Raw genomic sequence first — 27,494 nt, forward strand, 5'->3', positions numbered from 1 at the left:
CAAAAAAAACATTATTCAGGTGCAATTCAGGTTACAATTGCTTATCATCCTGCTCCTCTTGGTCCTTGGATTGACGACAAGTTTGGCTGAAAGTTCACCAATGATGAGAGTGGCCAGGAACCGATGGAGAAACAGTAAAATGCAGAAAAAAATTGGAACTGGAATTTATGATTATGGTGATTACAGAGGTTCCGGTGGATATGGATAATCGGACCCATTTGGAGGAAAGGAAAATAAAATAAAAGTAAATAGCAGTGCTACTGTAACACCCTAAATCTGATTATTTTGTTCTTTTTTTCACGCGAATAAAATGCAACACCACATATTAATAAAATCCTGGAAACTGAGAGCATTAGATGAGTTACTCGAGGTGCATCATTTCATAATCAAATTTTCATTTGCTAGGAAAATTTGACATTTCATGACCTCTGACCCCGCTTACACAGTCACCAAGTAAATGATACACGTCGAAATGATTTCCCTGCCCCAAACTACGTCTAAACCGAGCTAAACTAAAAATTCGATTTTTTTTTTACTTTTGACCTAATTTTTACGGTGATCGTACGGCGAAATGATGGATTGTATTGTAATTTCTGAAATCCTCAGCAGAATTAACGCCAGAAATCGTAGAAACAAAAAACTCGCCACTTCCTCGTCAGAAATAATGTCAGAAATCGAAAAACAAAAAATTCAACACTTATGACCTTTGACACCATCACCGTAGCGCCGTGACCTTTTGACCTACAGGCTCATTTAGCGAACTCCCTCTAACTTTTATAACCCACTTCGAAAATTATCGTGCTGACAGACAAACGGACGGACAAATCGATCGCAATAAGTACTCACGCTCCATTTCCTTCCACTCGTTAATGAAACACTACTTGCATGAACTTTTCGTTGTTCGCAGCCCGTGCAGTGCATATTTACATAGTTGAGTTTGAAGAGGTGGGTCTAGAGCTAAAAACTAAAATAGAAAGTCCTTAACTACAATATACACCTAACGTTAGAGGAGCTCTGCTAATGACATTTTTCAATTGACGACTAAAGCAAACTTTGTCCGTCCGTAATTAGTTAGGAATCGATCGATTTGTGCTAAAAACGTGGCTTGTTTTGGATTTAACATGTGAATTTTCCAGCAAGAGAGAGAGAGTTTTAATTTGAAATAGTGAAGTGCTAATTGGTAAATTAAATGGGAAGAGAGAGGATTTCGTAATTAAGTAATCGCCCGTCACTTCATCATCGTGATTTCGTCGAGTAATTGTAATCATGGCATTTTGCCGGTGCAGATCCGTAGCTTGTTGCTGTCTTGATTCGAGGACGGGGTCGGTTTTGACGGGAATGCTGAATTTGGTAAGTGGGATGTAAGAAAACAGGGGCCGCGGAAGGTGTGGGGACTTCTGGGGACATTAACATTGTAGGATGGGGGGAGGGAGTGGTTTGTATAAGATGGGCAGATGATGGGGACATGGATTAACCGATGGGACATATTGCCCCTCTGCCCCCCAGTTCCGCGGCCACTGAGAATTACTGTTCCAACATCATTTAAGTTTACTCCAATCTTCCAGCCAACTAAAAACACCATTTTTTGCAATCAAGTGCTGTTCCATTATCATCATTTATGTAATTTTACTCCAATTATGCAATTAAATGAACAACTAACATACGTAAAAAAAAGTCCACCATTTTTTGCAACTTTAGTTAATAGATCAGATTTCAGAACAAAAAAATGTTCATTTTAATGTAATTGTTTTCACGAGTAAATTGTATCCTTTTACTTGTCACGTTGTGGCGAAAAGGATACATGATCTAAACAACAAACGGCTATAAATTCTTGTCAGATACGAGTACATATTTTCAGTCCGAGGAAATATGAACCATTCTGTCAGAGTTTCGGGTTCAAGTAACCACGTGCAAGAAATAACGGGGAGAAAGTGGTTTTTTGCAGGTAAATATTTTGACCTGCTAGAAATGCAAGGCGCAAGAAACTACGCCCGATGCTGTACTTCATACGGCGCGTGGCCATATGCCACATATTTCTTGCACTTTCTCCCAGTTTCTTGCACCTCGCATTTCTTGCATTTTTTGCTTCGCATTTGCAAGAAATGTAACAAACCCGCAAGAAACGAAACATTGACAAGTTACCATTTTGAACAGAAAACGGCAAGAAAGTGGTTTCCTGGAGCTATTTTGATCTGCAAGAAATTCGAGGCGCAAAAAAGTACGGGTCGCTGATAACGCATATTTCTTGTAATTTCTCCCAGTTTCTTGCACCTCGCATTTCTTGTCAGTGGAAGAAATGCATCAAACCCGCCAGAAACCAAACCCTGCCCATCACGTAAAACAAAGCCGAGATTAAAACAAATACCCGGATGTAAATCATGACATTAATTTCATTGTTTCTTCCGTCTTCGTTCGTGGTCGTCGTTTTGGGAAGAAATAATTTTATGCAAGGCAACATAACGCACAGCCAGAATTTTGTTACTTAAGCTCCTTCCTCCTTTCTAATTGTGCATCTGTTAATAAATTTGTTCCATCTACTCGCTCATTTCATTCCTCATTATACGCGACCAGTGGCCGCGGAAGGGTGGTGGGGACAGAGGGACAATGTCCCCACGGTTGTTCGATGTCCCCATCGTCTGCCCATCTTATATAAACCCGTCCCTCCCCTATCAACACAATGTTCATGTCCCCAGAAGTCCCCACAGCTTCCCCGGCCACTGCACATACATACATTCATGTAATATATAAGAACTTGCCGGATTAGGGAAAATGTCCCCACGGTTATTCGATGTCCCCATCATCTTATATAAACCCCTCCCTCCCCCATCCCACAATTTTATTAATGTCTCCACAGCTTCCGCGGCCCCTGATTTATACCCGACATAACAATTATGTTCCACTGGATAAATGAAAATTATGTGTTTGCTGCGTTGCTTTTAGGTGTTCGGGACGGTGGGGCTGGTGTCCTTATACTTCATTCTGACGGGATTAACGCAGGAAATGAATCAACTTCAGAGAACGGAAAGACTCTCCTCAAAAATTGAGCAAAAGCTCGACGATTTGGCGGAACGTGAGTCTCTTATGAATTGGACACAGTGGCCGCGGAAGGTGTGGGGACATTTGGGGACATTAACATTGTAGGATGGGGGGAGGGAGGGGTTTCTATAAGATGGGGATATCGAATAACCGTGGGGACATTGTCCCTCTGTTCCGCGGCCACTGATCGTACAAGCAGCTTTTATTCCGAGTCCTGCTTAAGTTAATCTTTACTTAAAATGCAACTAAAATTCATAAAACTATTCATAGGCTACTGGGCCATCCTGCTTTCCTACGCGTTCTCTTCTGTAGTCACTTTCCTCGTTGGAATTACCGTCATACTGTCAACGGTGAAGGTAAATTGGACTATTCTACACATATGTATGAAGGATTTCCTGCCTTATAAGGGAAGTCTCCCAGCAGATGCTCTCCGATTTTGGGCAAATTAGTGTGAATCGATGACGAATTTAATTAGTATTAAATTTGCGAAAGACACGATCTCCCAATGGGCACGTTTGGCAGAGATATTTGCATTCGAAGATGAGAAAGCGCGCAGTAAAGTCGACAAATTTTACACTTTCCATATTTACTGCACATTTTCTCCTCTTCGGATGCAAATATCTCTGCCAAACGTGCCCATTGGGAGGTCGTGTCTTTCGCAAATTGCATACTAATTAAACTTGTCATCGATTGACACTAATTTTCTCAAACTCGGAGAGCATCCGCTGAGAGACCTCCCTTGTAAATAAGTGCTACATAATTATTCACATGTAATCATGCATATGTGCATTCAATTTTTTAATGGGAACATATTTTTTTGCAAAGAACAACGAGTACCTCCTCCTGATCTCAGTCGTGATGAGTGGCATTTTAATAATTGCCGTATTTTCCATCAGCGTCATTCTTTTCGTGCTCTCCTTCCCGTCGTCATTTATCGCCCCACACTGGATTTGGGGCCTCGTCCAGACCTACTTCAGCATGGTGCTCCTCACATATCGAAACGACATTGTGCACTATAAACCGGAAATTCATGAAGATAACGACTTTGACGATGGTGACGAATAACCATTAAATCCTTATCTGTAACCTAATTGATAACTATATAACTACTTGACAAAATTGTGATATTATTATTATTATTATATGTCAGTGCAGCGGACGATGAGTGAAAGAAATGTTAATAAATGAATTATTCGTTATGTTAAAACAGGTCAGGAAGCATTAACCTTTAATACGAAGGCGTACAGTGTTTCTGGTGGAAGTAACCACGTGCAAGAAATAACGGGAAGAAAGTTGTTTCTTGCATCGATTTTGACCTGCAAGAAATGCATGGTGCAAAAAACTACGCCTCGGCGCTATAGTTCATACGGCGCGTGGCTAGATGACGCATATTTCTTGCACTTTCTCCCAGTTTCTTGCACCTCCCATTTCTTGCGTGGCTTGCTTTCCATTGCAAGAAATGTAGCAAACCCGTAAGAAACGAAACCCTTTAAGCACATCCAGAATGAAGAGAAGCTTGACTTTTCTGATGTCTTTAGACTCTTGATAATTACCTTTAGTGCCATCGCTAAGTCCTATTTATGTTCATCCTTTGAATACTTCTCGCATCAACTTTTGAAATGAAATTTCCACTCAAATATGGTTTTTTTTACTAACTCAGAGATTAGGTCTTAATTTTCCGGCATTATAAGATTACGAGCCCGAGCAAAATTTTAGTATACAAGACATATATTTATGTGTAACATGGTAAGGTTAGGTTTGTGTATGTACGTACTTTTATTGAATCTTTTGATAAGGTCTGTTAGCAAATCCTTCTGAAGTGCATATTTACATGGACGAAGCAGAAATGAAAAATACATATTTCAATAATTCGCTTCATTAACTACTAAATATTTATTTATAATTAATGAGTTATTAATTACAATTCGCCTCATTAATACTTTTAGCACATAGTTTATCAAATATCCTCTTGACACGTTCCTGGAAAATCTGAAATTCAATGAGCATAAATAATCTAGGTTTTATAATTTTCGTTATAATTTACGTGTTACATCATAAGTTTTTAGAACAACTGGCAAGAGGCATAAAGCCGGCCGGAAAGGGAGAAAGCATTATCGCGTCACCTGCACAATTTTGTAGGCTACCTTTTAAGACCGGGACGATGCTTGTGTAATGATAAGCAGTTATATCAAACGACATCCCTTGAAAACCGAGTGCAATCTTTTGTTTAGTGTTTTAATTCATTAAATTATGTAGCTACATGTTGCATTTTAGCAAGGAAAAAATTGCAATTGACCCAATCTGAGAAAATCGGGTTCGAAAATCCATTAGTGTTATTAGTCAGGTGCCGTAAAATTAAACGATAATAGTATAATTAACATATTCTTATCATAGATAACTTCAGAAACCACTGGTTTCAGTGGTATTTTAAACTGTCCAGGTTCTGGTCCTTCCAAAAACACTTGAAAACCAAGTCTCACAGCATTCAAATCAATAGAATCAGGTCGAGTTTTATGATAGAAACCGGCTGTGGAAGTTCATAAATAAATAAAATTCATTAGAACTGCGTCAAAAAATTAATTACTACAAAAAAATGCCCCACTTCTAAAAGGATCCACTCGAATTTCTTCTCTCATCCTTAAACTTTCTTCAATATCTTCTTCGCAACGTTGAATCCCAAGATTTGCAAATTCCACGGTCATTTCATCCGTTTCTGAGGATAATTCCATTACACAAACACCTCTTTGTGCTTCACAACCTTTTCCTACGAGATAGTGCGGGTGGGGACGATGTGGGGGTTCAACTGTTATACATGATACGACAACGACTCCTTTCGTTAATTGGGATGGAAGAACCTTTAAATATTTAGGAGAAAAACAGTACTTAATTAATAATTAATAGAAACCACTGGGTCAAATTCTACAGTATTGTATTTTGCATATTTTTTTTGCATAGTCCTGTCGAAAATTTTTAAGGATTTATTCTGCATAACCGTAAATTAATAGTTTTCTGCACAAATAGCTCTACATAAAGTTTTTTTCTGTAGAAAATTGAGCCAAATTTCGACATGAAAGCCGTTCAAATTTTTACCCAGGATAAGTATATTTATTTTAAAAGTGTGAGAAATTTTACCTGAATTTTAGGGAATGTTTTATTAGCATGTGTACTTGTAGCGCCCGGAAGTGAACCTCCTTCACCGTTACGAAGAAAACGTACAGCTTTTGCTGCCGGCTCTTCAAGGATTTTTACCACGGGGAGCATTTTTAAAAGCACCAAAAGTTAAATTGTAGAGGAGAGAAGAATAGCGTCAACCACTTTAGGGTTCATTCATACATATATTACGTCATCAAAAATTCGCGATTTTAGCATCCACCCACTCAACGTAAACATTAAGGGATAGGGAATTTTAACATGGGAAAGATAGGAAGACCTAAACCACCCACCCACTAAAATGATGACGTAATATATGGACGTTCCCTTAGTGCGACTGTATTATGAATGTTTTGGGTAATGGGCCCCCCTGGTTTTGCCGCTGTTTCATTTCGTCCGTAAGTTAACATGGTGGCGGGCGGATTTCAAATTCAAACAGGGGGCCCATTACCCAAAAAACGCATAATAGTTACAGTGAATGTATGGCGTTCAAAACTACTGTGGACTGGAGACTGCCCAAAACTGTTTGAAATAATTTTGGACGTCCATCCAAACTGTCCAAAAGCGTTCAACGTTGGAAAATGGGGTAATATGTTATACGCTGTTTATTAGCGAATTTTCTTGCAAATCTATGCAGAGATATGTAATCTTCCAATAATTATGGGCAGGCATTTTGGTTGGTCTGTAATACCACGAAATTTGGAAAAAAAATTGTTTTAATAATTTTGCTTACGAGAAATAAAGAAATGTTCTTAATCATGACGTAGTAAACACCAAAATGCCCAAAATTAAGGGGAGATTAAATATACGTCAACGGATTATCGAAAAAGTCAATAATGAAGACTTATAACATTTTGGCCCGTTTTCACAATTTTGGACATTTTGGACACTTTTGGGCGTCCAAAATCCGTGGTGAAAACCGATTTTAGACGGCTGTTTAGGACAGTCACTGGCTAAAACCACAAAGAAACCCTGGTAAATTTTTGTAGCAACGTATCGAAATCAGCTTTTATAATGTTCCACGGTGGAATTTTCACCAGCCAAATTAAATTTGCCTACATATACCTTAGGCAGCAACACACTTTTGCATATGCACACGAAATCCGCTTTCTGCTTGTCGATGCGCATTAAGCAATGGATGAATAAACAATTTGCACCTCAATTAAGCCAAATTAATTCTGAAAGGGTTTCAATGGGATTTGAAATATTGAGGCTTATTCCAGCGATTATACAATTTTTTTTCATGCATACCGAATCCAGTGAAAACAAGATTGCGTGTTAATTGGCACTACTAGAAAATGTGTTGCTGGATTGGATTTTAGGTTATGCAATTAGAAATGAATGTTCATAGATATGTACGATTGGAGAGCACAATCCTGTGTTTTTTTAAAGTATTGTACATATTTTTGTATAAAATTTTAATTTATTTTCGAATATTTCCAGACTATTACATTCTCGTATTTTTATAATCAACTACGTAGTATTACATATTCTTCAGCAGTGGCCGCGGAAGGGTGGCGACAGAGGGGCAATGTCCCCACAGATATTTGATGTCTCCATCATCTCCCCATCTTATATAAACCCCTCCCTCCCCCATCCTACGATGTTACTGTCCCCACGGCACTCGCGGCCACTGGTCTTCAGAGTGGGTGGGTATATAGATTGTTGTAATTTTTCTTCTTACTTATTAGCTATTGGCCCAGTTTCCGAATAAATGAGCCATAAACTCGAAGCTAAAATGTGTATTGTTTAAAAGTCAGGGTATGTACGTACGTACAAATATAGGAAGCATAATAAATAATGATGAAGAAATTTCCAAGAAATGGGCGTTTATCAACAAATCTTGTTTTTGTTTTTGTATGTTTTTCCCCTGTATGACAAACAGTTTTCAATAAGTATTCAATCCTCAATATGCTTTCGTAAATATATAATTACGGAGCTTGTTAACTTTTTTGATTTCATCCAGCTCTACCAAATTGAATCAACTCTCTCAAGTAATTCATTTAACTTAATTAGGCCTGTTAACGTCATTAGGATGATGAAAAAGCACCATTACAAAACAGAGGTACATACATAGGTATACCTCTTTTCTTTTATGGTCCATGCAGCATGGACCATGCTCCTTACGATTTATTAGTAGCAAGATTTATATACTTCAACTCATGAAAATTCTAAATTGAACGTCATCATTAACTTACCTACTTTGAGAAAAGATCAAGGTTGTTGTCTTGTCATACATACATAAATACACGCAGATGCATAACAAGTATTACATGAATACACACTACTGGCTAACTAAATATACGTAAAACAATTCTGTGCGGAATTTCTATTTACCTGTTTACATATTACCACCCTTGCTGCATAACTCACACGTAATAATATCAAAACATACATATTATTTATGTGTACAAATACGTCATTATTTAACTTTACGTTGTAATAGGCCTGTTTAATCATGGCTTTACATACAGTTGTATTGGTTATAACCTTTCTGCCCAAAAAGTCCTGTTTTGATAGGAATCGAGCGTGCACGCGCTCTTCCCAACTTTTGCACGAAATTTTCAACTTTGTCCTAGAGATGCGAAATTTGGCATGCACATGCACCAACATATGCTACATCACAATATAACATCAATTCCCGTTCCGTTCGCTATAAATTTTTCAGGAAAAATCAAAAGCCAAACGGAATAGGGGTGACATTTGGTTTTTGATTTTTCCTGAAAAATTTATAGCGAACGGAACGGGAATTGATGTTATATTATGATGCAGCATATGTTGGTGCATGTGCATGCCAAATTTCGCATCTCTAGGACAAAGTTGAAAATTTCGTGCAAAAGTTGGGAAGAGCGCGTGCACGCTCGATTCCTATCAAAACGACTTTTTGGGCAGAAAGGTTATAACCAATACAACTGTACCTCTTTAACAAAATCTTGGTCAGAAGTAAGTAAATCCAGTTTACATACAGTATCGACTAAAAATGTGTATTAGAATGTGTTAATACGGAGAGGCTTATGTACTGCATAGTAATCCTCTATTTTAGATACTCCTCCTCCGCAAAAAAATGCACTCCGCAAAAAAAAAAAAAACTTTGGCATTATTATTACTCATAATATTTAATCAAGGGATGATTTTTTTTCCGTAGCAAGTCTATTAATTAGCATTTGTATCATATCTCATCCACCATGCAGCCAGACCAGACCACAATGTTATTATTGGCAACAAGTTTCTTCGTTTCGTCGTAGTGAGGTGAATTCGAGGATAATGATGCTGTTGGGAAGGTGAGAATATAATTTAGCAAAGGGGGAAGAATATTATAGCGGACATCCTTGCGCAAAAAAAAGTGGGGATGATTCATCACCTACCAAACCACCAAACTAACCAACTGCATGCAAACTATTGTATTTTGGCATGATGGCTTCAGTAAGTATAAGGCTTTTATTTAGTACGTGCTAACGTTATGCACTGTTGGTTTATCAGGCAGCTAGTAAATGTTAGTTGATGGTAATTTCATTCTCTGTACGATTCTCGGCAAAGACTTGGCTATAATTTAGTTGGTAATCTGAGCTCGTGATAGCAGCTGCTGCTTTATAATAGCTCTGACATTGCAATGTCTTTCTAAAAACGTGACGTGCTTTAGTCTAATGTGAAAAATACGTAAAAAGAGGAAAATCTAGGGCGGAAATTGTCAACTTAATCTTAGTTTTTACTCACCTGGGTAGAAAAATGATTCGCCCGTGTTACTTCATAAGTTCGAGAATGGCAGCGTTTCTGGCTGGGTTGGTGAATATGGTGAGAAGAAGGAGGAAATTTATCGATTTATTACTTATCTTTAGAAATATATAATTCTGATAAGGTGTTAATCTCGATATTCGATTAGCTCATCGGGATGACGGGACTTTCCCTGATTGCTCTAAATCCTAATGAAAGGCATGTAATGCTGGACCCCATTCAGCCCCTCAGTCTGGACAGTGCCAAGTATAATGATGTCATTATCGAAGACACGCTGCAGCTCTTTATAGGTAATTTTTCCTTAAGAAATCTGACTCAGGAGATGTGCGCTTACGTATCGCCAGTGACCGCGGAAGCTGTGGGGACATCTGGGGACGTTAACTTTGTAGGATAGGGGAGGGAGGGGTTTATATAAGATGGGGAGATGATGTGGACATCGAATAACCGTGGGGACATTGTCCCTCTATCCACATATTTCCGCGGCCACTGCATGGATAAAATAATCCTACCATCGCTAACTACCAGTGGCCGCGGATGCAGTGGGGACATGTGGGGACGTTAACTATGTAGGATGGGGGAGGGAGGGGTTTATATAAGATGGGGAGATGATGTAGATATCGAAAAATCGTGGGGACATTGTCCCTCTGTCCCCCCCACCCTTCCACGGCCACTGCATAGGCTTATCATGGGAAAATATGCATGTAGCTACACATTTATGTGTACATGCACAATCTCCCTCTGACCCCACCCTTCCGCGGCCACTGCGTATGGAATTTCAGCTTATCATGGGAAAATATGTAGCTACATGTACACGCACAATTTCGAGTCTCAGAAACCTACCAGTTATTTTTTTACTAATGTGAACTGAACTTCATTGTTCATTGTCTTAAAGGAAATGACGATGAGAAAATTCAGCCCAGTGAATTGAGCAATAAGCACAAAATTAAGTTTAAGTGGTGTCCGAACATGCAAACTGTGTCCTTAGATAAATAATTATCTTCTGATTTCCAGAATTTCTGTTACCAGCCGTCGGAATATTCCTGCTCGGTCTGGTCCTCACAATCGCGTCAACCACTGTAAGTAAAAACTTTGTACATATTAAGAATTAACACCTTCGCTATAAAATGACCTAAAAATGTGCATATAAACTAATAAGCTGTGAGTACAGTGAGTGTTAAAAGCCTGAAAAATTTTCGCAATCGTTAAGCACACATTGAAAGGAAAATGCGACTCTTATGATTATACTTTTGTATGTAGGTGTTTCTTCTTTAAGTCCATATTGCATTAAAGAACAGTGGCCGCGGAAGCTGTGGGGACATGTGGGAACATTAAAATTGTAGGATAGGGGAGGGACGGGTTTATATAAGATGGGCAGATGATGGGGACATCAAATAACCGTGGGGACATTGTCCTTTTCTGTCCCCACCCACCCTTCCGCGGCCACTGTTAAAGAAGAATGTGCAAGCGGATTATTATTTATGCATGAAGTAACAAATGTGTATATATAAAGACAAATTGCGCAATTAAACTGCAGATCAGAGAAGAGCAAGGCAACCTTGAATTCAGATTAGAGTATGTGCAACTACGTAATAAATAATAAGCGTTTCTAGAAATTAGCATATAGTTACTAAATAAAAATGTGGAAATTTTGGCTTAATTCACTTACTCATCACTTACGTATGTACTTATATATTTTAGGAAAGTTTTATAAAAAAAATTCAAGGAATCGCTGATATTAAAAGATTAGAAAGCAAAATGACCTAATCCCAAAGTTTGCCAATTAATCTGGTCCACAAGACTAGTTGATTTTTAAAAATTTCAGGTGCATCCATGTATCTGTATGTACATACATTTCGAAATTCCATTATTTAAAATTTAAAAATTGCTAATGTACAATTTTAAATATTTTCCAATAATACTTTCCAATTTTTTCCAATTTTCGATGAAGTTTTCAATATAAGCCGAAAGCTTGCAAGTTTTGATTTAACAAAGTCAAATTTTCAAAAAAATGCCCCCTGACGCCGTAGAAGAAGTTATTAATTATGTATTTTTTGCTTATTTTATAGATGAACAATTGAAATTAGTTTTTAAAAATGTAGAAATTTTGGCTAAATTAAATACTCATCATACTTTTTTAATTACTTATTTTTCAGATGAACAATTGCATGGTGGTCTTTTCCTTCTTGTTGAGCACGCTGATGATGGCCGGATGCGTTTCGGGTCTTTTGTCCCTCACCATTTCGGGCGTCGATTTCCACGCCGCGTTGCCACTAATTGTCGTGGCCTTTCTCCAAATCTATATTTATTGGATAGTCATCGATTTCAATCAGTTTTCTTGGGACTTTGTACCCAAAGAGGACAAACAGAATTTAGTCGATGTTGATACCAAAGTCTAAAAAACTACAAAGAGGGGACGCTAAACCACATATCAACGACGCTGTTATGCTACGGAGTCAATTTTTCAGTCAATGCAAGCTAATTCGTTGCCTATTACTGTTTTTTTACGCTGCAAATAACTTATTATCAGCATTTTTCTTCTGAAAATCTTGTAATACATTGAGTAGTGGCGCGGAAGCGTGGAGACGAAGGGGACAATGTCCCCCCCCCCGATCTTACAATGGCAATGTCCCCACGGCTTCCGCGGCCACCGACAATGAGAAGCTGTTCTAAATATAAACATTTCACCACAATTCATGCAGCAGGTCTTGTAAAATCCGTAAATTCTGTGAACGTACAAACTCTTACAAAATTTCTAAAATATACAAAATTTCCGAATATTACAAGTTAAACTACTGCGTGAATTGTCCCGTTATTCTGTGAGTTCCTATTAAGTATCTTGTAAATATTTACGTGCAAGTATATAATATTTATTGAAGAATGGAATAATAAAGTAATTTTACAGAAAATCTTTATGATTTCAAAGTCACTTCCTGTTTGGCAAATAGTGTTTGCTACATAAGTAGATACGTAGTCGGACATGGGAAAAGTGCATGTGCTTCCTCTTTGTATTCATGTCGTATACGCACAGTCAGGGACACAACATTGATTAATTCACGGCGAAATTGCATTATTATACCGTTAGTTGCTGCATGTAATGATTTTCTTAAAAGAGGAAGGAAGGACGCCTGCAGAGAGCTGGCTGACCACGTTATTCGTCGGTGGACATGTTACAGGCAACTATTTAATACATATATTTGTACATAAACATGTGAGTATATTTGTATGTAGGTAATGTAAATCTAAAACGAAAGTCTTGTCGTAAGAATGATACGACGGAATATAACTTTATTTATCTATCATTTCATTGCTTGTAAGCGTTGTTTGAGACATTAAACGTGCGTCAAACTGAATATCAAGGTCCTTAATGAGACAAGAATGTCTGTTTCATAAACTAATTTGTGTATACAACACAGTTTGATACATTAGTAATGTTTATTACCAATTTGTCGTTACCAAAATCATGATAAAAACCCACTTTAAGCAACTTTGCGGGGCCTTTTAAGATGGCATTAACACCATCTTGGTAGTTAATGGCAACACATTTGGGTGAAAAGACCCCCACTGGCCAACTACTTGGCCGATCATGCCCATCTCCGAACTCATCCTTACTTTTGACCCGAAGATGAAATGTGTAAAATTTCAAGTCGATAGCTTGTGTTTAAAGAGAGTTATCGTGCGCACAGACGGACGCACAGACGGACGGACAGACAGACATCTTGGTAAATCTATAAGGCCATCTTAAAAGGCCTAAAAAGACAATTTTTTTTAAATTTTGCAATGAATTAAACTTCGAGGGTGACCCAATTCCACGAAAATGTGAATATGATTTGTCAAAGTTGAATTGAATCCGATTTTTTCCATTCCACATTCGGCTTTGTCGTTTTATCAAATGGTTTCTTCTGCTACTACCATTATTGTCGTTGATGAGGAGGAGAATTAGTAGGAAAATGGAGATGATTCGAAAATTTGACATCTAAATAATTGTACAGATCTTAAGCTATAATTATCCTGTGTGTGATATTTACAAAATAACGAATATGCGAATGCATATGTATAAATACTTACGGTCTTGAGATATTAATTTTAAATATTTAAAGTTGGAGACCTTTTATTGTTTCTCGACTAGTTTAACTTGTAATTTGTCATGTTAGTAAAAAAAACTTTAAAATAATATATTATTCAACGGAAACTTCATTCAACGGAAACCGCACGTTTTATTTATTTAGTTAGTTATTTATTAGTGAGCTAGATATGTATATACATCAAAATTTAACCATTATTCGCATGAAAACTTAAATAAAAACATGCACAGATTTAGGATGTGACTTTTATTTCCCTACCCCCATGCCCACGGACCCAATCAGTATCTGTACCTACCGATTGGAAATCCGTATCCCCCGGAACCTCTGTTATCACTATAAATATTAATTCCAGTTCCAAATTTATTTGGCCTTCTATTAGTCCCCCATCGGTTCCTGGCCACTCTCATCGTCATCGGCGAACTTTCAGCCAAACTTGTCGTCAACCCAAGGACCAAGAGGAACAGGGCGATAAGCAATTGTAACCTGGATTGCGCCTGAATAAAATAAAATGTCTTTTGTTACAAAATTAATTAAAAACTGGAAGGAAATAGTTTGAATCTTTAAATTGTCTCACTTTCATGACGTTCTTTACTGATTTACAATTGATGTTTTTTTTTATTAAAGCTTGCACAAAGTTGTGTCGACCAACTAAAAACTTTAAAATTTGCCTGAACCAATTAGGAGAATGGCGATTTGCATATCTTTTGTTTTGCATGAATGAACCGCAATTAAGGAAAACTGGGCATAAATTAAAATAGGTTGCAGAAATGTGATAAGCCATAATGTAACTGAAATACTAGTCCATGAAAATGTTTGACAAACTCATGCACAAAAGCTGAAACCGGAAATGCATGCATCGCATTCCATCTGCCAACCCGAATTGGACTTTCTTCCAGAATCTCTACGCTATTGCCCCAGCAAAAAAAGCGGGGTTCAATTTATACATTTTGCAAATTCAGCAGAATAAAACAATTGGGGTTTTGCACTTTTGTAATTTTACTGCAAAATTTTTGCACATGATTTGTAATTAATAATTATTAGTAATTAGTGTCTTCTAATCACCGAGCTGTAAATTGTATACGTAGGAAAGTCGTGAATCTGATGGTCTAATCGGTAAGTTGCAATGTTTGTAAACAAATAAAATTTGCTATTTATATTTTGTCGGAGATATTTACAATTAATTTATGTGAAATTTAGAATAAATGAGACATTTTCAAGATCAAAAAGGACACATAATTACGAAGTGATCTCATTGTCGGCTAAAGTTATCTGTGCATTTTAGGAAAAACATTATTCCGACAAAATGAAGACTTTTGCCGACTTGTTCAGAAGGTTGTTACATATTGGACCATTGAGCACTTTGGGTAATCAGAATGATAACTGACTTACTAAATTTTTAGAGGTGAATTTGTCTTTTGCGTGAATTTTTGATATCAATTTTTACTTTCCAGTTCTTATCAAGACAATAACGCTATCCGTAAGTCTTAACTTAATTTAAAACAAAAACACTTTCCCCTTTCTAAAAATTTTAATCATGCTAATCCAATTAATTTAGGTCATTTACTGCTCGTTAATGTGGTGGTAAGTAATTGTTATTTTATTTTCCAATTAAACATAGCACAACATAATTTACTACTGATTATGCAGGCCTCCGAATGAAAGTATTGGAGGATTATTGTCACTGACGTCTTTCCTAGTTTCAAGTGGAATGGTCATGTTTAATTTCTTCTCAGCGATTTCAAACGGTCCTGGCTTTTTGCCCTTGGGATGGACCCCAGTAAGGCAAAATTTTTGATTTCCTAAATTTGTGTGTTCTAAATTATACATCTTTTTCTGATTATTAGGAAGATACGAGTTCAAAATCCAAGCTACAGGTATTCCAACTTCTAAAGTTTTGTTTTACGCTCAAAAAATCGAAATTTCGACAAAATTGCTCTCACTTTACGTATTTTAATTTTAATTTTAATTCTATTTAAAGTACTGCAGCATTTGTAAAGGATTCAAAGCACCTCGCGCCCATCATTGCAGGAAATGTAAATATGAGCATGAAATTTTTGATTTCTTATTAATTAATTACTAATTAATTAATGACCGATTATTTCACCAGGTGGACGATGCGTCATGAAACTGGATCATCATTGTCCATGGATCAACTGTTGCGTGGGACATCACAATCACGCATATTTCGTCTCCTTTCTCTTCAGTGCAGTGATTGGTTGCTCCCATGCGACCGTTGTTCTCGTGTGTTCCTTGTATAGAGCTATGTATCGTGTAAGTGGAATAGAAAGCTTTATTTTATTCCATAATTTGCCGATTAATTAGATCGTGTTCTTCTTGCAGACTTACTACATGTACTACGGAGTTAACGTTCCATTCGTCTACTTGGGAATGTACGGCTTTATCTGGTGTTTGTTTAGCTGTGGATGCGCCGTCGGTGTGGCGCTTGGCGTTGGGGTGCTTTTGTTCTACCAGGTGAACTAAAACTAAACAAGACAGTTAACTAATCCGTCTTTCATTTTGGTACATATAACTAAACGTAATTTTTGTTCGTAGATGAAAGTCGTTCTAAAGAATGAGACGACAATTGAAGAATGGATTATCGAGAAGGCAAACTATCGAAGAAAGATTTGCCCTCATTTACCCCCATTCAGTAATCCGTACAATCTTGGTCGAAAAAAGAATTTCATGTTTGTCATGAATTTATCTTGTCTTCCTGTGGGGAACGGGTGCGACTGGTAAGCATGAATGTTTTTGTGGTTTGAATCACTTCACAAAAGTCATTATTTCATGTAAAGATTTATTTGCGATATCCTTTCTTACATTTCTTAGGCCGGTTGCAGAAAATGCTGACCAATACTCGATGACGGTACATATAACTAAATATTACACCCCATTAATACGATATTAATACCCCATTATCCCTTTCAGATTGAGCAGATTCAACAAAAAAATGATAAAAAGCGTCGAACTCGAGAATGCACCGTTATCGAAGAATACGGCGGCTCTTGGTTCCCCATCTCTAAAGGTTTCGCCGTTTTCTTCCACCCACCGTGTTCCGACGAGCCACGAATTGCTGTACGCAAGGACGATCGAATAATGGTCACTCGATGGAAAAAGCATTGGATTTATGCAGAAATATTCACCAACGAGCATCACCCAGGAGCAGATTGTATCAAGGTCAAAGGATGGCTTCCACGTCGGTGTGCCATAGAAGTTATGAACTCGACATTATCCCAGCACAGCGACTCTGAGACTGAACAAGCTGAAACAACTCCATCGGTTAAGAAGAACAACTGACGTCTACTTAATTAGTCCTTTTGCATACATAAAATATTTGCAGCAGCAGCATTGATAACATTTTATAAGGTATTACTCTAACAGTATGCGATAGTTTTGTATTTTCAAAAATTCTGTCCAATTTTTTTGTAACTTGCTACATATTCTTCTCTCGGTCTAAAACGTATTATTGTTTGCACATTTCTTTACGATCTCTAGTCCGAAACAGTGATATTTATGTAGTTATTACAGCTCGCAAAAATAATTTTGCAACCGTATATAAAAATGTATGTCTTCCCCCTGCCTCTTTTTGAGCAGTGCTAAACCAACGTTTGTTAAGTTAAGCGATTGACGTCAGTAGTTGTTCACTTCACTCCACTTCTGGTTTTGCAGAGTTTGATTCTTCTTTCACTGTCATGGCCATTATCCCATTGTGTCTATTTTCGTTTGGAGTACAGCACTTGTTAAAATAGAATATTATTAGTTGTTTTGTATGTATGTATGTACATCTGACTGATGTTCGCCTAAGCAAAGACAGTGGCCGCGGAAGCGTAGGGACACTGTCCCCACCCACGGTTATTCGATGTCCCCATCATCTCCCCATTTTATACAAACCCCTCCCCCTATCCCACAATGTTAATGTCCACAAAAAATGTCCCCACAGCTTCCGCGGCCACTGCTCGTACATACGGATGAACTACGAATGTCGTCGGTTGCAGTGGTCGCAGAAGCGTGAGTACAGAGGGACATGTCCCCACCCACGGTTATTCAATGTCCCCATCATCTACTCATGTTCTATAAACCTTTCTTATCCCAGAAGATTAACGTCCCCACATGTCCCCACGGCTTCCGCGGCCACTGGATGCATAAAAATTCATTACATGCCTCCCATCTGGTCGTGTTTAACCTCTGTTCTCTTATTATTATTATCCTGCATTTTAGTAGAGTTTTCCGACCGAGCTAAATTTGAGTATTTATGCAAATCCTCCAATTTGGTTTGTAGCATTGGATAAATTAAAATTCAGAATTGTATTTAGTGACAGAAGGAGAATGCTGATGCATGATTCAAAGATAATAAATACGTACGTGAGGTACCATTTAATGAAGCAGCCGTAATGCAGGAAATGCTATTATATTCCATTTTCCACACAATAATTACACTACACAAGAGCAGGTCGGAGTCGCTCCATTGTATTGAATTCAATCACTAAACTGCTTCCTGTTGGAGGCAGGTGTTCATTTTTACCTGTATTTTACTAATAACCAGACGCACTGAATTCTCATACATTTAGTAGCAATAGATAGCAATGTCTTATTCCGACTCTAATTCTACGAAACGATTTAAAGGGGTGGCTAGAGCGTTTAAAGATTTGAAATTGTATACGGCTACTCAAGGTCAACAAGGTAAGCGTGGTGTGACGCTATAATCACCAAAGGGCGGATATGTATTCAGATTTTAAAATTTTGCATTTGATCACCAGCTGTAAAACTCTGTGGGTCTGTTCCCTAACTCGCATAGATCACAAAAATGTCAAAATATTTTTACATTTCCCGTATTATTTTGAAAAATACGTAATTTTTTTTACATATTTCTTTTCAAAAATTCATATACTTTATAACTATTTCAGCGGAATGCGAGACAATTTTTGTGTTTAAAGAAATTCGACGGCAAAAAATATAGAGCATTATATTCAGAAATACAAATTTTTAGAAAATTTTATATTTTTATGATTTTTAAATTTTTCGTGCATATTTTTATGCATTTCAGCAATTTTTTTGTAAATACATATCCACCCTCTGATTATCACATTATTCTCACCAGGTTACATACATTATATTGCCGATTTATGCATTTTTAGCATGTAACGCGATCAAGGGACGTGAGCTAATTTCCAGTATTAAACAGTCCACCGATAAATTTCCTGGTTTTAAGAGAAGAAATCGGGTCTGTTTAGGAAACATGAAACATGAAAGTTTGTGTGACGATGATGAAGCCGTGTTGTGGAGTGATTACGAGGAAGACTCGTCGTCAGATATGACCAAAAATCCACAGCACCAACATTTCAAATCGCCTTCATCTAAAAATCCCTTCCATAATTCGTTGGATAGTTTGAATGGAACGGAATTTTCATTTATCTCTCCTCGGGAACGAAAAAATTTTGGATCAAATTCCTTCGGGTTGGTGGACAAGGGAACGAAATCCTTGTACCATAGTTCATCCGGTTTTGGAAGAGGTGGAGTCTTTTCCATCCCATTTTTAAGGAAAGTGAAATAATAATAAAAAACGACAAAATATGTACCTATTTACTACAAAATTATCATAATTGCTCTACATTTTCAAGATGATAATAAAGAAGAAAAATTATGCAAAAAATTCGATCCAGATTATTTGCATAAACTTGTCTAATCATTTCCAATACGAAAAAATATCAAGCAGTGTTTCGGGTGACCATTTGCCAGAAATGACGGCAAGAAGGTTTCTTGCAGCTATTTTAACCTGCAAGAAATACAAGGCGCTAGAAACTCCTTTTCAGCGCTATACTTCATACGGCGCGTGGCTAGATGGTGCATATATTTCTTGCACTTTCTCCCAGTTTCTTGCACCTCGCATTTCTTGCGTAGCTTGCTTTGCCCTGCAAGAAATGTGGCAAATCTGCAAGAAACGAAACCCTGGACTGAATAGCAATTTGTTGTCGAAAGCTTGAAACAATAAATTTTACTGGGTACAAAACTATCCTGATTTTCTCTACTTTTCATTTAGCATTCCTACGTAAAATGTCATAAGCGGCGGATATGCATGAATATGAGAGAAGTGTGTACATCTGGCATTTTTGGTGTTCGTCATGTATGTAATATGAATGTCTTGCCATCTTTTTTTTCGGAAATGGCTACAGGCTGAACTTTAGCTTCTATACATACATACATATCCTTTCGCTTTTTTAGTTACATTGACGGTCCGAAAGTAGTAAATTTTTATGAGAGTCTGGTGATAAGAGATTAGCCGAGGATGAGAAGGTGCTCCCCGACCCGACATTTGTATGTACATTACAAAAAGGAGTTAAAAGTCAAAGAGTTGGGAGCTATTAAGGATGCCCACTAATGGCACCGCATGCACATTTTATGGCAGAATTTGAGCAAAATCTAGTACACCGTGAGGTTTCCGTACCGTATACACAAACATCGTGATAACGTAACGACAGGTCTCAACGAAACGTTGTTTCATGCTGTATAGAAATAGGAGCCTGTTTTTATTGTGGTTTGGTTTTATGACGCATATGCCATGCATTTGACACCTTTCTCCGGTAAGTGTCGACGGGATAATTACAACTAGGATAATATGTGTACAATCTGTGTAGTTTTTGCCAGAATAAGTGACAAGGTATAAAATTCCTCACTTACAAGGGATGTCTCCCAGCGGTTGCTCTCCGATTTTGAGCAAATTAGTGTTAATCGATCACAAATTAAGTTAGGTTGAAATTTGCGAAAGACACGATCTCCCAATGGGCACGTTTTGCAGAGATATTTGCATCCGAAGAGGAGAAAACGCCCAGTAAATTTGGAAAGTGTACAATTTGTCGAATTTAAGGCCGATTTTCTCCTCTTTGGATGCAAATATCTCTGCCAAACGTGCCCATTGGGAGATCGTGTCTTTCGCAAATTTCAACCTAATTAAAATTGCTATCGATTGACACTGGTTTACTCAAAATCGGAGAGCAATCGCTGGGAGACCTCCATTGTTTCGTGTGACACATATTTGATGTTTTATAGCCCGTCAAACCATTTATCTCTTACAATATTGCCTTCCTGTTGAAAAATATCCCCAATAATGAAGCCCATAAAAGCCTTTCCTCAAGTTTCCTTCTCATCAAAAGCTAGACATTTCAGAGACGAGTCAAGCCATCCAGGAGGGTGAGATTTTACCAACATGTTTCTGCCAAATGCCAGCAGACTAGATATCTGTCCATCCACCCATTCCATTCTATTGTTTTTGGATCGATGGAATAAACCAACCGTGCTAAACAATGTTCCTCCAACCACAGGCATGCATGCATGATTATGACTTGCCTTGAGGTGCATGAAGGAAAGCTAATCTGGATCTGTCGGCTGCTAACTCAACTCTGTTCGTGTAACAGATCCTGATAACACGGAAAGAATTGTAAACGAAGCTGTGAGGAAACTGATATTCCTCATAATGCTATGTAATAATAATGCTAATTCAACCGTAGCGAAGAAGAAGGCAAGGCAGACATTTTCCAAATGTAAACTAACACCTAATTGCGATCTATCTACACATGTAAAATTGCATGAAATTGAAGAGAGAGTGATTATTGGAAGGCAGAAATATCCGAAAAGTTTTCACTGAATGAATACATAATTTCATTCTGCACTCCATCGTGGCCGCGGAAGAGTGGGGACAGAGGGACAATGTCCCCACGGTTATTCGATGGCCGCATCATCTCCCCATCTTACATAAACCCCTCCCTCCCCTATAAATCCTACAATGTTAATGTCCCTACGGCTTCCGCGGCCACTGATTGTGAAAGAGTACAGACAAGACTACTGCATGGTTTCACTCACCAACACACAAATATCATCATCATCATAACATTTCACTTCAAAGTTTTAAGACAAACTTGCGACGTGGACGCCTGCTCAACATTTTCCACTTTTCAACATTTCCTTTGATCAAGAATTTCCGCCGGTGAATGCAAATCTGCAAAAAGTTACATTTTTACCAAAACTTTCATAATGCAAAAATACTCCGCAAACAAATAAGTACATTGCAAATCTGCAAATAGTCACATTTGAAATATTTTTGCACGAAAACTTTCATAATGCAAAAATACTCCACAGAAGATCCGTACTTTTGTGTATCTAACGTCTTCATTTTCACTTACTCTGTATCCATATCGAACACCTCAAGTGGGGCAGAATAAGTGCTCTTCTCGAGGAAAAATCGATCTCCGTGCACAACCAACTCGTAATTCCTCTCTCTCTCTCGCTCTTTCTCTCTCCTAATTCCAGCATCCAGCTCGATAAAGATTTAGATGACCAAAGTTCACTCCGTGGAGTAATTTATGAGCCTGGAACCTTAGTTAGTGTGCATTCCCGTTTAGAATATCAATTCCTTCCATCCAAGTGATCATTCAATCGGACATAAATATTTGCGTCCACACTAGTTTATGTTCATGTTCATACAGATAAATGCATATTATTAGCAGAGAAAGTACCCAGTGGCCGCGGAAGAATGTGGACAATGTCCCCACACTTATTCGATGTCCCCATCATCTTAAATAAACTCATCCCTCCCTCTCCCCCATCCTACAATATTAATGCCCCCACAGCTTCCGCGGCCACTGAAAGTATTTATGTACCAACCAATAAAAACTCGGTACACAACTGTTGCTCCAAAACTACAACTCATTTAATATCACTCTCCATCAGTGAAAGCTGTGATGGAATGGGTGAAAGTACACGGGTGAAAGTACATCCACATCTCACCCTCTGCCTGAGCCTACAGATCTGTGGAGGAGCCTTATTCCGTGATGTGCTACATGGTCCCTCTCCCCTTCTCTCTCCGTGGCTTACTTTCATTTCCTTTTGCGATTGCGAATGTGGAAATTGAGGAAGATCGGCAGAGTCGACACTGCTCGTCGTCAACTCCTGCTCTGAAGTTCGTTCGGTGGTTGGTTGGTTGGAGTCTGGGCTCTGTTGTCGTCCGAGAAGAAGAAGAAGCCAAGCACGGTCTGCAGCACGAGTTTTTGCAAATCCGTACTTTTCCTCCTTCCTTAGTTACATATTTGGTGGAGCCAGACTCCCTTCGTCGTTGGTGCTCTTAACGAATCCACTTTCTCCACATTTCCTTTCCACTCTCTCCCAAATCTCCCAGTTACTTCTCCCCTCCCATGAATTTCCAACACTCTCTTCTTCTTCGTGCTGAATACACTTTAACGTAAAAGTGATCTGAGTAACAGTAACACTTGTTGTTTATTTCGTCTCAAGTTAAGAATAATGTGAATATCGCATAGGAATAAATACATAGATATAAATTAATAATAGATATTAGGAGAAAGTTCGTCAAGCCTTGGGCTCTTCAAGCAAGGTGAGTGAGTTAGTTAGTCGGTATGAAATTTTGGCACATTTTTTGCAAAATGGAATAACATGGAAGCACACCGTTAAAAATCTGGGGGCCATACTTAGAAAAAGTGTGCTAAATCATTACCCAACAGAGTGCATGTATGACTTCACCGGCACGGAAATAACGGGAATTACCGTATAGTAATGAAATATACCTTTTTGGTAAGGAAAATTTACCACGCAGAAACAAACTTTTACCAATCCGGGAGAAAGCTATTCCCAAATCTATATGACCACATTGTTAACAGGGCATATATACTCCGTACTAGCATTATTTGGTAGCAACTTTCTACCTGATTTTGTAAATTTTTGACTACCACCATACCACATTACATTACTAAATGATAATGCCCGTTATTACCAGTGCCGGTAGAATCACATACATATACATGCACTCCAGTCAGTGATAACTTAATACCAGTTTTCTAAAAGAAAGTTGAAAGAGAAAGCTGTTTACAAGACTTTTTTGACAGTTCGGTCCGACCAGGAAAATAAAGCCATGACCAAAAATTCTTTAGAATGCTTTGTCCTCCTCCGTGACATGACATGAAATGGGGTCATTTAAAGAAAAGAAGGGGAATAAATCTTTGTAGAGAAAAAAAACAGTCAACATGATCCCTTCGTTATATAATTTAACACCACCACCGCACCACAACTGCCAATAATACCCATGTAGACACAGCTTTCTCCAGGAGGGTTGCGTGTCCAAGCTGAATTACACGCTTAATATCCGCTCCCCAGAAATCTATCACTTTCATTTCATTCCTTTGTAGGTAGAGCAGAGATCCAAATCGTTATCCAATGTCAATAACGGTAATAATAACCAACCCGGACATGACATGTAATAGATGGAAACTTTGCTCGAGCATGAATCAAATTAGGCAAGGAACTAGAAAGGAAAGCGAATACGAGAAAGCTGTTCCGGGAGAAAGTTGCATTTATTTGCAGGGTTTCATTAGTGGGCAGGACATACACACTTTACACAAATACGGATTAATGTGTGATGTGATAAGGAGAGGGTGATATTAAATTAGTATATTTCTGGCCAAGCAAGTTATTAATTTGTTTAACACAATTGTTCCACCATTTAGAATGGGACCTTTTTTCAAGCTACACCAGGCTTTTGTTGAGCGAATTATGTCAAAAAATTTGGCCAAAAATTAGGAATCACCACATGGCACTTATCTTTGCGTTGAATAGCTTGTTTAAAAATAGTGGGCGGCAAAGTTCAACTTTCTCTTGATTGCTTTCCATATCCACAAACAAAGGCGTACGTGTGAACACTGCCCTCAAATATTCTTATTCTAAGAGATCATTCAACGGAACGATAAATTCCATGCAATTCCTAATTTTTGACTTGATTTTTTACTGTTACTCGCTTGACAAACCGGGTGTAGCTTGAAAAAAAAGTTCCATCCTTAGTTTAGCTGTCTGTAGTAAAAAAGAAAGTGGTAAAGACATAAAAATTCGTAATGTGGCCAAGCCATGTATCTATGACGGAGGATATGTTTGGTTCATATTGATCCGCCATTGTTTATCGAAAGAGGAAGTAGATCAGCCACATTATGGCGAGACAGTCAGAATGGGAGGAGGAGGAGGACAGGTAAAAGAAGAAAGGAAAGATTAAGTTGCAAAAACGGAAGGAAGAGAAGAGTGGTCCCTAAATTACGGGCCAGAATGCATGAAGAGACTTCTAACTAAAATAAATTGCACCCGTCTCCGCCACACAAAAGCAGGCGTATTACACAAATGCTCAAAATAACTACCTTCTGTATTTACATCTTTGCAGATTTTGTTTCTTCGGATAAGGAAAATACATTTTAAATTTTGTCCATGCCAGGGAATGTAAAAATTGTATTCCAAATAAAACATAGATGCCTCAGAATTTGCAGCAATTAGAAATGATTCTACACAACAGTGAAATGCAACTATTTAATCATAACTTTATGTAGTAATAAGTTGGTTGCATACTTTCACTTTGGGATCCCAAATCATGGGTCTTCTTGTAACCCACGCATTTAGATAGACCAATAACTCTTTATAAACTTTTGGTGCGGCAATTAGCCATTGCGAAAAAATTGCAAAAAATGTCGAAATTCAACGACAGTTTTCAGTCTAAAACCGGCTGTTATACAATTTTTTAACTAACTTTAAAATTCAAAAAGTTACAAGATAAACAAAAATAAGGCTTCAGTTTAAAATTTTTTGTTAAACTCGGCGAAAAATTCAGAAAATATGGGTCTGGCTTCGATATATATGTTTCGAACGTACATATTTTCCAAAATATTGCAACAATAAGGTCAGCATCTATTTCTATCGTCTTCTTTTAGGCAGTCTGGGGTCTCTAGAAAGTGAAAAATGGATCCTGCAATTGCACCAAGTATTGTTCATGCACTATAAAGTTGCGAATGGTAAGGAGAAACTAATGGCCACTACGACGAGTCCAGGGATGACGGAGGAGGAACCATCCGCCACAACAACCTCCGAAGTCAATCACTCCAACGACGAAGACTTTGCGGTGCCCATTCCGATCCAAACCTTCCTCTGGAGACAGACGTGTCCATTCATCAGACCAAGACTGGGTCGCTTACATGAGGCAACATGTATGTACATGAATTTATTTCCATGTGGTTAAGGTAGAACTTGATGACTCATCACCAAAATTATCAGATTTTTAATCATTTCTCCGCTCTGGGAATTTATTTTAAAATTCTGCCCGACAAATTTGTAGAGCAGGTGGTTGTCAATTTTTTTTAAATATACCCTCCAGATTTTGACACTTTTTGAAGGAGGAAATCTCAAGTTTAAGAAACCTTCAGAAAAATTGGAACTCTTCGAAACTCGCTTAAAAGCTCATCGCCATTTACTAATCAACTTATTAGACAACTTATATTATGTCAAGCATTTTCTTACTCATGCAATTATGAACTCACTTAACAAAATCGTTAAAGTAGAACTCACTTTAAAATATTAGTATTTTTAATTAAATATTAATTATTTTATTTTATTTATATTACTTAAATTATTATTATGTAACTCTATGGGCCTCGGCCTGGAAGGGTTTAGGATTTAAATAAAAATACAAAAAAAATACAAAAATAATCAACTTATTGGCTACAAATTTGTCGTCCAAAATTTTAAAATAAATTCCCAGAGCCGAAAAATTATTTAAAAAGTCTTATTATTTTAAGATTTTAGTGATGCGTCATCGAATCCTACCTTAAAACTTGTAATTTAACTACGACTCCATAATTTTACCTCGTTTTTCAGGTGTGGTAAGGCAGAGACGGTGATTTTTACTCATTAATCAATCCATGATTTCGACACCCCTTTTTTTATAAGTTTATATAAGTACCATAAAATTCTTTACCTGATTAAAAGTTGAAGCAAACCAAGATTCCACATGTCACGAAACGACCTAGTTTAAAAGAAAAAATGAAAAAATGATGAACTGAATGTGACATTTCTTTGGATTTTCATGATTTCTGCTTCTTTGAATTTGTCTCTTCATAAAAACAGTTTTGTCAGTCTCCTGGAGTGCATCATGTAAGAATTTAACACTACTTGTCTCGTCTACTCATTAACTAATTGTCATGTCGTGTGTCATGTCTTTGTCAGAGGCCAAAAAAAACGTTAATGCAATGTGTGTGTTCCGTCCGAATTCATGTTTGTCATGTTCATTTCATTGTTCTTCTTCTTCTCTGTGAATGTGCTATTTTCCGCTCTCTCTTTCTCTTGTGTACACGTGGACAAAGATGTTCTTCCATTGTGCTGTATGAGCTAAATGTTCTGGTATAATAACACGAACTCTGTTATTATTACATGCTGTACTCGTTGGTTGGTACTGTTCAATCTGCTTTTTATTTGCGGTTTTATATGTCATTTCTTATTACAGTGGCCGCGGAAGCTGTGGGGACATTAACATTGTGGGATGGGGGAGGGAGGGGTTTATATAAGATGGAGAGATGATGCGGACATCGAATAACCGTGGGACATTGTCCCTATGTCGTCACACTTCCGCGGCCACTGATTTCTCAACTTTTAAGCAAGCGGAGAAAGTGCGAGATTCTCCTATTTTTG

General features: G+C 37.7%; 5 protein-coding genes and 3 long non-coding RNA genes across 22 annotated transcripts in view; 5 read left to right on the top strand and 3 right to left on the bottom strand.

The window, feature by feature from the left end:
- Positions 1 to 905: 905 nt before the first annotated feature.
- Positions 906 to 4,247, top strand: LOC110856249. Its single transcript, XM_022104720.2, has 4 exons — positions 906 to 1,350; positions 2,941 to 3,070; positions 3,307 to 3,392; positions 3,862 to 4,247. The coding sequence occupies exons 1-4, from the start codon at positions 1,267 to 1,269 to the stop codon at positions 4,099 to 4,101; spliced, it is 540 nt and encodes a 179-aa protein (XP_021960412.1). The 5' UTR covers positions 906 to 1,266; the 3' UTR covers positions 4,102 to 4,247.
- A 658-nt stretch (positions 4,248 to 4,905) lies between these two features.
- On the bottom strand, positions 4,906 to 8,730 carry LOC110856303 (embryonic polarity protein dorsal). The gene is made up of 5 exons (XM_022104787.2): positions 6,638 to 8,730; positions 6,480 to 6,523; positions 6,169 to 6,350; positions 5,639 to 5,891; positions 4,906 to 5,563 (listed from the first exon to the last, which is right to left on the bottom strand). Exons 3-5 carry the CDS (start codon positions 6,295 to 6,297, stop codon positions 5,373 to 5,375), a joined length of 573 nt encoding a protein of 190 aa, XP_021960479.1. The 5' UTR covers positions 6,298 to 6,350; positions 6,480 to 6,523; positions 6,638 to 8,730; the 3' UTR covers positions 4,906 to 5,372.
- A 257-nt stretch (positions 8,731 to 8,987) lies between these two features.
- On the top strand, positions 8,988 to 9,467 carry LOC118437668. The gene is made up of 2 exons (XR_004836258.1): positions 8,988 to 9,129; positions 9,332 to 9,467. It is a non-coding gene; the product is annotated as an uncharacterized LOC118437668 (long non-coding RNA).
- Positions 9,468 to 9,531: 64 nt separating this feature from the next.
- Positions 9,532 to 12,824, top strand: LOC110856241. The gene is made up of 4 exons (XM_022104713.2): positions 9,532 to 9,978; positions 10,067 to 10,208; positions 10,930 to 10,994; positions 12,072 to 12,824. The coding sequence occupies exons 1-4, from the start codon at positions 9,913 to 9,915 to the stop codon at positions 12,312 to 12,314; spliced, it is 516 nt and encodes a 171-aa protein (XP_021960405.1). The 5' UTR covers positions 9,532 to 9,912; the 3' UTR covers positions 12,315 to 12,824.
- A 1,267-nt stretch (positions 12,825 to 14,091) lies between these two features.
- LOC118437666 lies at positions 14,092 to 14,733 on the bottom strand. Its single transcript, XR_004836256.1, has 2 exons — positions 14,575 to 14,733; positions 14,092 to 14,494 (listed from the first exon to the last, which is right to left on the bottom strand). It is a non-coding gene; the product is annotated as an uncharacterized LOC118437666 (long non-coding RNA).
- Positions 14,734 to 14,927: 194 nt separating this feature from the next.
- On the top strand, positions 14,928 to 19,642 carry LOC110856176 (palmitoyltransferase ZDHHC6). Of its 2 annotated transcripts, none has more exons than XM_035856901.1 (13): positions 14,928 to 15,113; positions 15,283 to 15,364; positions 15,452 to 15,477; positions 15,556 to 15,581; positions 15,648 to 15,777; positions 15,845 to 15,874; positions 15,979 to 16,033; positions 16,108 to 16,271; positions 16,341 to 16,472; positions 16,554 to 16,735; positions 16,830 to 16,866; positions 16,929 to 18,680; positions 19,136 to 19,642. In XM_035856901.1, the coding sequence occupies exons 2-12, from the start codon at positions 15,304 to 15,306 to the stop codon at positions 17,295 to 17,297; spliced, it is 1,212 nt and encodes a 403-aa protein (XP_035712794.1). In that variant the 5' UTR covers positions 14,928 to 15,113; positions 15,283 to 15,303; the 3' UTR covers positions 17,298 to 18,680; positions 19,136 to 19,642. The 2 variants fall into 2 exon arrangements, with proteins under 2 accessions (XP_035712794.1, XP_021960335.1); XM_022104643.2 differs by having other exon boundaries at positions 14,929 to 15,113; positions 15,198 to 15,364.
- Positions 15,577 to 16,960, bottom strand: LOC118437667. The gene is made up of 3 exons (XR_004836257.1): positions 16,821 to 16,960; positions 16,347 to 16,732; positions 15,577 to 16,260 (listed from the first exon to the last, which is right to left on the bottom strand). It is a non-coding gene; the product is annotated as an uncharacterized LOC118437667 (long non-coding RNA).
- Positions 19,643 to 22,995: 3,353 nt separating the features above from the next.
- The window catches only part of LOC110856349 (protein unc-80 homolog), a 36,161-nt gene continuing 31,662 nt past the window's right edge, over positions 22,996 to 27,494 (top strand). For 9 of the 14 annotated variants that reach the window (XM_035856864.1, XM_035856867.1, XM_035856876.1 and 6 more), the window contains exons 1-4: positions 22,997 to 23,379; positions 25,745 to 26,017; positions 26,685 to 26,689; positions 26,934 to 26,960. In XM_035856864.1, the coding sequence (XP_035712757.1) occupies positions 25,804 to 26,017; positions 26,685 to 26,689; positions 26,934 to 26,960 (246 nt within the window). In that variant the 5' untranslated portion in view covers positions 22,997 to 23,379; positions 25,745 to 25,803. Of the gene's footprint in view, positions 23,380 to 25,744; positions 26,018 to 26,684; positions 26,690 to 26,933; positions 26,961 to 27,494 lie in introns of all 14 variants that reach the window. The other 5 variants (XM_035856875.1, XM_035856878.1, XM_035856872.1 and 2 more) reach the window with 3 other exon arrangements.

This window comes from Folsomia candida, unplaced genomic scaffold (genome assembly GCF_002217175.1).
Source record: "Folsomia candida strain VU population unplaced genomic scaffold, ASM221717v1 Fcan01_Sc015, whole genome shotgun sequence".
NCBI classification, from domain to species: Eukaryota; Metazoa; Arthropoda; class Collembola; order Entomobryomorpha; family Isotomidae; genus Folsomia; species Folsomia candida.

Excerpts from the sequence above, each read along its gene's own strand:
- LOC110856303 (XM_022104787.2), bottom strand. The coding sequence starts at position 6,297 with ATGCTCCCCGTGGTAAAAATCCTTGAAGAGCCGGCAGCAAAAGCTGTA. Across the intron at positions 5,892-6,168 it reads AAACATTCCCTAAAATTCAG|GTTCTTCCATCCCAATTAAC; the intron begins GTAAAATTTCTC and ends AAATATTTAAAG. Across the intron at positions 5,564-5,638 it reads TCGAGTGGATCCTTTTAGAA|CCGGTTTCTATCATAAAACT; the intron begins GTGGGGCATTTT and ends GAACTTCCACAG.
- LOC110856249 (XM_022104720.2), top strand. The coding sequence starts at position 1,267 with ATGGCATTTTGCCGGTGCAGATCCGTAGCTTGTTGCTGTCTTGATTCG. Across the intron at positions 1,351-2,940 it reads TGACGGGAATGCTGAATTTG|GTGTTCGGGACGGTGGGGCT; the intron begins GTAAGTGGGATG and ends CGTTGCTTTTAG. Across the intron at positions 3,393-3,861 it reads TCATACTGTCAACGGTGAAG|AACAACGAGTACCTCCTCCT; the intron begins GTAAATTGGACT and ends TTTTTTGCAAAG.
- LOC110856241 (XM_022104713.2), top strand. The coding sequence starts at position 9,913 with ATGATTCGCCCGTGTTACTTCATAAGTTCGAGAATGGCAGCGTTTCTG. Across the intron at positions 9,979-10,066 it reads TGGCTGGGTTGGTGAATATG|CTCATCGGGATGACGGGACT; the intron begins GTGAGAAGAAGG and ends ATATTCGATTAG. Across the intron at positions 10,209-10,929 it reads CACGCTGCAGCTCTTTATAG|AATTTCTGTTACCAGCCGTC; the intron begins GTAATTTTTCCT and ends TCTGATTTCCAG.
- LOC110856176 (XM_035856901.1), top strand. The coding sequence starts at position 15,304 with ATGAAGACTTTTGCCGACTTGTTCAGAAGGTTGTTACATATTGGACCA. Across the intron at positions 15,875-15,978 it reads GTTCAAAATCCAAGCTACAG|TACTGCAGCATTTGTAAAGG; the intron begins GTATTCCAACTT and ends TTCTATTTAAAG. Across the intron at positions 16,736-16,829 it reads GTGGGGAACGGGTGCGACTG|GCCGGTTGCAGAAAATGCTG; the intron begins GTAAGCATGAAT and ends TACATTTCTTAG.